The sequence below is a fragment of the Mus pahari genome, chromosome 3 (genome assembly GCF_900095145.1).
Source record: "Mus pahari chromosome 3, PAHARI_EIJ_v1.1, whole genome shotgun sequence".
NCBI lineage: Eukaryota > Metazoa > Chordata > Mammalia > Rodentia > Muridae > Mus > Mus pahari.
Genome location: NC_034592.1, coordinates 122,325,387 through 122,336,242, shown reverse-complemented (window position 1 = coordinate 122,336,242; position 10,856 = coordinate 122,325,387). Strand labels below are relative to the sequence as shown.

The following is a 10,856-nucleotide window of genomic DNA, read 5'->3' as shown; positions in this document are numbered from 1 at the left end:
GGAACAACAATATGAACTAACCAGTACCCCCAGAGTTCGTGTCTCTAGCTACATATGTAGCAGAAGATGGCCTAGTCAGCCATCATTGGGAAGAGAGGGCCCTTGGTCTTGCAAACTTTATATGTCCCAGTACAGGGGAACACCAGGGCCAAGAAGGTGGAGTGGGTGGGGAAGGTATAGGGGACTTTGGGGATAGCATTTGAAATGTAAATGAAGTAAATACCTAATAAAAATTGGAAAAAAGGAATGATACTCATTTTTTCATATGGAAAAACAAAAAATTCAAGAGAGCTAATCAATTCTATACAATAAAAGCAAATCTGGATGTATCTCCATCCCTGAGTTTAAGCAATAGTATTAAAAATATATGGTATTGGCATAATAACAGACATGTTGATCAACGGAATCGAATTGAAAACCCAGAAGTAAAACCACACACCTATGGACACTTGATTTTTGACAAAGAAGCCAAAATTATGGAATGGAAAAAACCAACCCATCTTCAACAAATAGTGCTGGTCTAACTGGATGTGTGCTTGTAGAAGGATTCAAATAGATTCATATTTATCACCCTGCACAAAACGCAAGTCCAAGTGGATCACAGGCATCAACATAAAACTGGACAAATTAAATCTGACAGAAGAGAAAGCAGAGAAAAGCCTTGAATCCATTGACACAGGAGACAACTTCCAAAGTAGAGCACTAACAGCTCAGTCACTAAGATTAACAGTTAATAAATGGGACCTCATGAAACTGAAAAGCTTCTATAAGGCCAAGGACACTATCAAAAAAGACATGGTGACCTCCAGAATGGAAAAGATCTTTACCAACCCTGCATCTAACTAAGGGCAGATACTCAAAATTTATAAATAACTCAAGTAACTAGACATCAACAAACCAAATAACAGAATTAAAAATGGGGTACAGGATGGCTCAGTGGTTAAGAGCACTGACTGCTTTTCCAGAGGTCCTGAGTTAAATTTCCAGCAACAACATGGTGGCTCACACCCATCTGTAATGGGATCCAATGGCCTCTTCTGATGTGTCTGAAGACTGCACCAGTATACTCATATACATAAAATAAATTAAAGAAAAAAATGTGATTAAAAAAATGGGGTATGTATCTAAACAGATAATTCCCAACAGAGGAATATCTAATAGCTGAGAAGCACTGAAAGAAATATTCAGCATCCTTAGTCATCACGGAAATGCAAATCAAAACAACCGTGAGATTTTACCTTACACCTGTCAGAATGTCTAAGATGAGAAACTCAAGTGACATTATATGTTGGTGAGGATGTGGAGCAAGGGGAACACTCATCCATTGCTTGTGGGAGTGCAAACTTGTCAAACCACTTTAGAAATCAATTTGGCAGCTCTCAGAAAACTGGGAATAGTTCTACCTGAGGACCGAGCTATACCACTCCCGGGCATATATCCAAAAGATGGTCCAACATAACAAAAAGACACTTGCTCAACTATGTTCATAGCAGCTGAATTTGTAACAGACAGAATCTAGAAACAACATAGATGTTTCTCAACTGAAGAATGGATAAAGAAAAATGTGGTACACTTACACAATGGAATATTACTCAGCTACTAAAAACAATGACATCATGAAATTTGCAGGCAAATGCATTGAACTAGACAATATAATTTTGAGTGTTGTAACCCAGACCCTGAAAGACAATCATGCTATGTACTCATGTATAAGTGGATATTAACCATAAACTACAGGATAACAATTGTATGAGCTACAGACCCAAAGAAGCTAAGTAACATGAGTGCCCTCACAGATGCTTAAATCTCACTGAGTAGGGGAATTAGAATAGATATCATGTTGAATGGATAGAGGGAACTGGGTAGGGGTAAGGTTGGGGCAACCAGCAGGTATTGAGTTGGGGGGAAAGTGGAAGGGGGTCTGGAGCATCTCTGGGAAGAGCTAGAAACCTAGGACAATGGAAACTCCCAGGATCTATGAGGGTGATCCTAGCTAAGACTCCTAGCAATGCATGATATGAAGCCTGAAATGGTCATTTCCTGTAACCAGGGAAGACTTTCAATGTAGAGACTGGGACACTAACCCAGCTATAAAACTTTAGACCTACAATTTGTCCTGCTTACAAGAGATGCCAGAGTAACAGTGGAGCAGAAATTGAGGGAAAGGTTAACCAATGACTGGCCCATTTTGAAGCCTATGCCATGAGAGAGTTCCCACCTCTGACATAGTTAATGGTATTTTCCTATACTTGTAGACAGGAATTGAGCACATCTTGTGGAATTGGGAGAGGAAAGACTGAAGGAGCCAGAGAGGTTGAGGACACCACAAGAGAACCTACAGAATCAACAAACTGGGCCCATAGGGGCCCACAGGGACTGAACCATCATGGGAGCTTGCATGGGACCTAGGCCGTCTGCACATATGTAACATTTATGCGTCTCTGTCTTAATGTGGGACTCCTCACAGCAGGAGCAGGAGCTGTGTCTGACTCTGTTGCCTGCCTTTGGATCCCTTTCCCCACATTTGTCTAGCCTCAATAGGAGAAGAGGCTCCTAGTCCTACTGCAACTTGATATGCCAAGGCAGATTGATAAATGGGAGGCCTCTCCTTTTCTGAGTAGAAAGGGGGTACTGGAAGTTGTCCAGGAGAAGAGGTGAGAGGGAGGGACTAGGAGGAGAAAAGGGAGAGAAAACTGCAATTGGGATGTAAAATTAAAATTAATTAATGAGTTAATTAATTAAAAAGATTCAAAAAATCTCCAGAGCTAAAAATAAAAGAATCTGTTGGGTTTCATGTTATGGCTTTTTTATTATTAGATATTTTATTTACATTTCAAACGCTATCCTGAAAGTTCCCTATACCCGCCCCCCGCCCTGCTCCCCTACCTATCCACTCCCACTTCTTGGCCCTGGCATTCCCCTGTACTGGGGCATATAAAGTTTGCAAGACCAAGGGGTCTCTCTTCCCAGTGTTGGCCGACTAGGCCATCTTCTGCTACATATGCAGCTAGAGACACAAGCTCTAGGGTACTGGTTAGTTCATATTGTTGTTCCACCTATAGGGTTGCAGTCCCCTTCAGTTCCTTGGGTACAAAGTTTGGAGCTAAGATGAAAGGATGTACTATCCAGACACTACCCCGCCTGGGGATCCATCCCATCATCAGCCACCAAACCCAGACACTATTGCACATGCCAGCAAGATTTTGCTGAAGGGACCCTGATATAGAGGTCTCTTGTGAGGTTATGTCAGTGCCTGGCAAACACAGAAGTAGATGCTCACAGTCAGCTATTGTATGGACACAGGGCTCCCAATGGAGGAGCTAGAGAAAGTTATTGGCTTTTTATTTGGCCTGGTTCCATGTGTCATGCATGCAATTTGGCATTTTCTACAGAACCTTAAATAGCTATGTCATTCTAATCTATGGATGAGTGTTCGGGAGAATCACAAAGCTGCAAATGGAGCTAGCAGAAATGGGGATCATTTGTATTGTTGCCCCATCTAATTCTTTCCCACTCCATATGCATTTTCATTCCCTTCACCTCTCAAGAAAGGAGTTACTCAGAGGACCCTGGATCTAGCTCTGCTCCGTAAGATGCTGCTTTCAAGATGTGTATAGAACACAAAACTGCTCCATGAATACTGCTAAGAGGGAGTAAAGGCCTTGTATTTGTTTCTTATTGATGCTGCAAGAAAATTGACCAGATTAATTCACTAAAATAGCACAGACTTAAGGTCTTAACAAATCTGGCTATCAGAAGTCTGCAATGGGTATGCCTGAGCGATTTCACAGCTTTTGCAGGACTGGTATTGTTCTGAACGTTTTAGATCCATCAGATTCTGCTTCCTCACATTTTCCTGCTTCTAGGTCCCACCTTCTCTGAGAACATGTTCTTCCATCTTCATAACTAAAAGCGACAGTGCAGTCTTTCTTATATTACATTACTCTGACAGCTTTCATTTTGTTTCATTTGTAGGGACCCGATTATTACACCAGACCCATGAATGTAGAGGCTTAATTTTAAAGTTAATTGGTTGGCACACAGAATTCTCTCTGTAACTTTAACTCCATTTGATGACCGAATTGCATAGTTTTGATGAACTGGGAAGGACAACATTTTCCTAAAGAGTTCCAGGTTATGCTGTTGTATTTGTATGATCATTTAACAACTTAAATTAGCATCCAAAGTAACAGGTCTCCCTACGACTTTTTCATACATACTTCCTTTCAGGTCATTCCCTTCCCCAGATTATTTTGGAGAGTTTTCTAAATACCTCCAAACTTTCATCTCTTCATTTATTAATTAGCTCCTATCTCATTATGTTTTCTGCAGGACTAATTAAATGAGCAAACAAATGTGAAGGCAATGTCAACAGCTAGACATCTGTTATATAATAAATTCTTAATAAGTGCTAGATTCTGGTACAAAATCACTACAGCTGGCATTTATTATAAATACAAAGTGTCATCTATTTTTCTGGGAAAAAAGGCATTATGAAGAGAAAGTTGTTGAATAGGTCGAATATTTGAAAAGCTTTATAAAAAATCTAGATGATTAAAAATTGTTACCAATTATAGTCTCAGCAGAGTTGAAGACTTAAAAACAGAAATATATTTGAATATATAATCAACACCACTCATTCACCTGACACAGATTAATTTTTCAATGCATTATCCCCTTTGCTCTATATATTGAGGTATTTATGTATCTATCATCAATTATCTATCAGCTACATCTATTTGTCTGTCTGTCTGTCTGTCTGTCTATCCATCCTCCATCTACCTAAATATTTCTTTTAATTGAGACTAAGCTACATATACATATGTCCTGAACCTTTAAATAGTTTACCATATTTTCCTTAAGAACAGAGATATACCTTTATAGGGCCTTATCAGGGCCAGCTGAGTAATCCTATGACTCAGAATGTAGTGGTTTAGGCTTTATGAACTACACATGCTCTTTGTTACACACTCCTCTTTGTTTTCTATACAAACCTTTATAAAAGTAGGCTTGCAGTTGGTAGTATAGTTACACACCATGATACATTACTCTTATTTAGTACCATTAAGTTTATTTGTCTATCATCTAAATTTGCAAATTGGCTCAGGAGTAACATTATCTCATGTCATTCAGTATTTAAGACGAGGTATAGTTGTCACCATCTTCAGTATCTTTTATAGTGAACTATTTTCTCTGCTTCTTTTGTCCTTTATGATTTTGACAAAGCAAGTCCTTGGCTTTTTATCATGCATCTATTTTGGGGTTTTCTGCTTTATATCCTGTGTAAATGATGGAAAATCTTCGGGTATCCCATTTAAATACAAAATGTCCATGTGTCCATCACCATTAGTGTTGTTTTATTTCCCAGCTGTTCAACATGGTGTGACTTCTTTCTGATAGAGTTACTATTCTACTATTCTCTGTCTGGAGTGTAGTTTCACTGGGATTGATATCCTAGGAGTAGAAACTGAAAGAAGATAATAAATGGTTGCTTGTATCTCTTGTGAGGCTATGCCAGTGCCTGGTAAATACAGAAGTGGATGCCCATAGTCATCTATAGGATAGAACACAGGGCCCCCAATAGAGGAGCTAGAGAAATTACCCAAGGAACTGAAGGGGTCTGCAACCCTATAGGTGGAACAGCANTATGAACTAATCAGTACCCCCAGAGCTCGTGTCTCTAGCTGCATATATAGCAGAAGATGGCCTAGTCTGCCATTATTGGCAAGAGAGGCCCCTTGGTCTTACAAATTTATATGCCCCATACAGGGGAACTCCAGTTCCAAGAAGTAGGAGTGAGTGGGTATGGGAGCAGGGTGGGGGGAGGGTATAGAGGACATTCGGGATAGCATTTGAAATGTAAATGAAGAAAATATCTAATAAAATAATTTTAAAAATGGTTGCTTGTGTGGTGTGGTTTGTGTTGCTTGTTTTAGATTATACTACTGTGGATCTCTGAAGAATCACTTCCATGAGACAATTGTTCTGTGGCTTGAGATTGCTCTGAGGTGTACATAAAAGAACCAAGGCAATCCTTACTGCTTGTTATCAGTCTTCTTTTTATTGACTTTTTTTGTGAACTTCTGAAAGGAAGGGGTATACTAAGGACTAGAAATAAAGAAAGTTGAAGGGAATGAAGAGAGAGAAATGTGGTAAGAAATTTTTCTTTACAAAGTGTGTGTGTGTGTGTATGCTCACTTGCATGATCATGCATATAAATGAAGGGGGACACTGATGTCAATGTGCCAGAAGCCGAACTAACAGATCACATATGTCAATGCATTCCTTACTTTTACAAATGAGGGCATTGAATTCGAAAAAGATCAAAGTGTTTACAGAAAGTGGCACAAATTGGGGACATAGTTGGATCAGAGGACCTAGATGTCACCGAACATGACCTGCTTCTTTTAAGGTGTTTTCCCAAGACTTTTGATGGTGTCTGATCTGATCTATAAAAGGTGGAGGACTAGACTTCTCCGTCATTCCTGCTACTCAACCATGCAGCGCAGAGTTGAAGGACATTCAACATCTTTTAGATTTATTTTTCATTTTGTTTTATGTCTATGAATGCTTTGCCTGTTTGCCTGTATGTATGTATGTATGTATGTATGTATGTATGTATGTATGTATGTATGTAGTATGTGTACCACATGTGTACCTCATGGCCACAAATGTCAAAAGAGAATATCAGATCCCCTGTTGGGATTACAGATGCTTGTAAGCTACGATGTGTGCTGGGAATTGAACCTGGATTCTCTACCAAACAAATAAATGCTCTAAATTGCTGAGCCATCTCTCCAGCCTCTGACAGGAATTTTAATGTCACCTAAGAATATTTGGAGATATGAGTATTTTGTATGTAGGAACAGGGAAAGCAGGTATATTATACCATGAAAAATCCCTAACTTTTTACTTAGGCATAGCTCAAAATTTAAAGTATTAGGACTTTCTCAAGTACATGAAAGGGAGAATTACAACACATCTGATAATTAAATGGCATCCTAGGATATCAATCACATCTTTAAAGGCCACATTACAAGACCACTAACAGTGATATTAATGTATTTTGTTAACACTTAGCAATCTGAATGTTTAATGCACTTCAGCCATTTGTTCCAGGTCACCAGAGGTTAACAAGGCAGCAGTGAATATGTGCATAACCGTCTTTCATTAGTGTAAGTTGCCAGTTTGAAAAGCAATGACAAAGTTCTCTGAATAATCTTGATCTTTGTTTAGGATCAAGGCAGTGAATTTTGAGTAAATGCTCAGATACTCACTATTGTGTTTGAAGGGTCTTATGACTGCACCTGAGAGGCGAGCCCCCAGGATGATCGAAGTGTGGTTTAACTCATCACTTAAAATGAGGCATCCCTGTGCAGAAAACAAACACAAACCAGAAGATAATGAAAGACAAGGCAACACATGAGAACTAGAAAACACCAAAATCTATGTTAAATCAGAACTCTACTTAATTTGAAAAGGTTGAATTCCAGCTGGTATTTATATGGACAAAATCTCATCTTTCAGCTAGCTCATGGAGATGGCAGCTGTTTGTAAGACAATTGCATTTTTTCCTGGAACATTTACAAATAGTTTTCAACAGCAAGATTGTCTTTAAGCATTAGCAAGAGTCTATAGAACTGAGCTTTGACTGGAAGCCTGATATTGTGTGGAGGGCTATACACTCGCTTGGTACCTGGTTCTGTGCAGATCATTTGGATGGTTCTCATTAGCTCTTCTGGCAGCCTAGGGCTTTTGATTGTAAGGTATTTCAAAGTCTTACCTTGTGTTCTCAATCTTCCTGTGCTAACATCCCATGGAGACAAAATCGTCTGTGCTTTGCAGTTAACAATTTTGTATTTGTAAAGCTGTGCATGGAAAGTCAGTGTGAGGTGAGCAGAAAATGCTACTGCTCATATATTATGCTGGTAAATTTGTTTTTCTTTTAAAATGCAAACATTAGAGAACTGTTAAAGAACACCCAAAATTCAGAGTAAAAATAGTTCTCTTTTATTTTCTGTGGTCACCTATAATTGAACTCTTCTTTATATTTTGGTAATTCACATACAATATGTTTTAGGTTTTTGAGGCTAATGCTAGAAAAATAGTCTTATTTCCACAGTAAAAAATATATGTATACTGGTAATTTTTCCTTGGAAACATTTAAGAATTATTGTAAACCTTATGATACCTTATCTCTATGTTCTGTAGCCATGTAGTTACTATAAGTAAGGCAGCTGTTACTTCCAAAAAGTTCTGTATTTTTATATTAAATGTTATATATTTATTATATCAACAGCTAATATATCATTAAAATTAACACTTACCCAACTATAATTTTAATGGTCTTATCTTTATTTTTTTAATGAACTTTCACAGAATCCAATTTAAAATAATATATAACACTTAGCTGTCACTGCATTTAAAAAAACATAAATCTGATTATCACACCTGTTTATTTAAGATGAAGTTGCTAACTTCTCATTGTTTTTCCTCCAGTGCATCCTCACCCACTCTGGCATGATTTATAATGAGGTTGTATGTGATTTGGTGTGTGCCTTCATTGTTGATCTCTTCTTGGATCATGAACCTATGTTCTAGTTCCTTCCTGCTTTATGCTTTGCTCATGCAGTTCCTTCTTCATTGTTCCAATAAACAATGTGCTTACTTATCAAAGCTCTGTCCTTATGATTCTAGTACAGGCACTGCAAGCTATCTCAACAATAGCTGGCTACCCTTATCATTCCTCATGTATTTATGTTCTTGCCCCGGAGTACCTATCCAATTTCATTTAGTATACTGTTTTCCACTGGACTTCAAACACTTAAATGTACAAGCCACAGGTTTTGTTCATCCTCTTATATTATGTGTATGGTTTCATACCATGACATGCAGAATCTCAATAATTAGTCAACCAAATGAACAAATGGATGAAAGAGGATTTTTTTTGGTCTAAACTAGTGCTTATTAAGTATTTGCTGCAAGACAAATGTAGACAAAAATCCACAAAAAGGGCTTTTCTAAGCTACTATTGAAGATGACATTTGACCCACATTTAGTGTAGCAACTCAATACCAGGGAGTATCACAATCAAAAGATTTTCTAGACTTATGCTGATATATTTACCCAAAGATTTTGATATTGAGGAAAGTATCCTTTTGGCAATGCTTTTTTGATAAAGGACTTATCCAAAGGTGTAATTTTTGGGAGTAGTAGAGCAGAAGACACATGGCAATAAATTCTTACCTTTCCAACAAATATAGGGATGTTCGTTGAGTTGGTTGCGAATCCCATTCCAAAAGCCATCACTGCTTCTACATTCAAGAACTTAGCCATGAGATCCTCCAACTCTTTGTGTATATCCAAGGTACCTGAACAGAAATTACATGAGGAGTGTCCTTTGCTTTTGAACAAGCCCAAGTTTAAAACCTTAAATTCTACTATACATACATCAACATAGACCTGTAGCATAGCAAGAATCTTTGTCATAGTTTCAGTCTAGAAACAACTCAAATTTTATTTGCAATAAAGTGAATGTATTAATTTTGGAAACACAGTTGAATGTAGCCTATCAAAAAAAAAAAAACACTGCTTCACACAGTGATGTGGATAAAGTTTGCAAACATATCAGGGCAGTTATGTTTTCTGTTTTTTTGTTTTGTTTTTGTTTTAGTTTTGTGCATGACAGAAATTTTGGGATTCTCTGAATGCTCTGTATTTGGATGTTGTTGGATTCACATGTATGTTTACTTTGGAAAAATCCATTGAGTTATATACATATGGCTGCTTTGAGCTATATACTTATGGCTGTTCCCATATGCATTTTACATTGAAATAGAAAGTATAAAACACACCACAATTCCTACATCCTACAAGTAATTGTTACAATCCTCTTAGAGATTTCATTTACCTAAATGTGCACAGATTCTACAACTTTTATAGCTACCAATGATGTGTTTATTAAAGCTTTGAAAAGTATTAGATACTCTGATAAGTCTGCTATCTAAATGATTTCATTTAATCTTAGACTTCGACTAGTGCAGGTAATATTATTTTACAGAGAAGAAAAACCAAAGTGTAAAAGTTTCAGAGAAAACTCAACAGATAATCCAACTCAACTCTGAATGTTTGTTTTACTTCTCATGACTTCTCTTCCTCTCTTTTCCCTCTTCTCTCTCATCCTTTGCTTCATCTTCCCACCACCTTCTCTCCGTTTCTTCTTGAACATCATCTCTTATTACATAACCCTGCTGTCTTCAAATTAGTGAGATTCCTATCTCAACTCTCCGAGTTCTCGGTTACAGACATGTATCACCGTGCCAAGACTATAACATTTTATATTCTTGTTTACTGATCTCTTCTTAAATATTATAATCATATTACTCCTTGCTGGTAGCAAAGAGTAATGCTTTCTAAATTTTGTTTGTAATCATTTTACCTTTTAGATCTACAGCAGCTAGTGTCATAGCTACTAGCTTATGTAGTTAGTGAAATTGAAGAGCTGAGCTCCAAACTATACTTGAATTTTACTAACTTGGTTTCATATTTAAAATTAAAGTCCTTCAAAAACATTTCTTACCAGTATTTGAATAGGGTTTCACTTGACTCCATTCTTGGAAAACTTAGCATGTGCATTGAGATGTAATAGGGATATAAAACACACCAGGAGATTTTAAATTGATTATATGTGTTTAAATAGTAAATTAAAAATGATAGATATTGTATTATATTTTTACTTGACATTTTTCCTGGAAGATAGATTTGGTAGGTTTGCATGGTAAGCGATGATATCCACTCAGCTCTCTCTCTCTAATGTGACAACTTAAACGTTTTTTTGTTTTTTTTTTTTTTTTTTT

The 10,856-nt window shown here is 37.3% G+C and overlaps 1 protein-coding gene across 1 annotated transcript in view; it reads right to left on the bottom strand.

Moving 5' to 3' along the window:
- Sptlc3 (serine palmitoyltransferase long chain base subunit 3) overlaps positions 1 to 10,856 on the bottom strand; it is a 123,333-nt gene that overhangs the window by 60,697 nt on the left and 51,780 nt on the right. Inside the window, exons 6-7 of the mRNA XM_021194536.2 lie at positions 9,247 to 9,371; positions 7,278 to 7,371 (exon numbers count right to left, since the gene is read on the bottom strand). Of these exons, the coding sequence (XP_021050195.1) occupies positions 7,278 to 7,371; positions 9,247 to 9,371 (219 nt within the window). The remainder of the gene's footprint in view (positions 1 to 7,277; positions 7,372 to 9,246; positions 9,372 to 10,856) is intronic.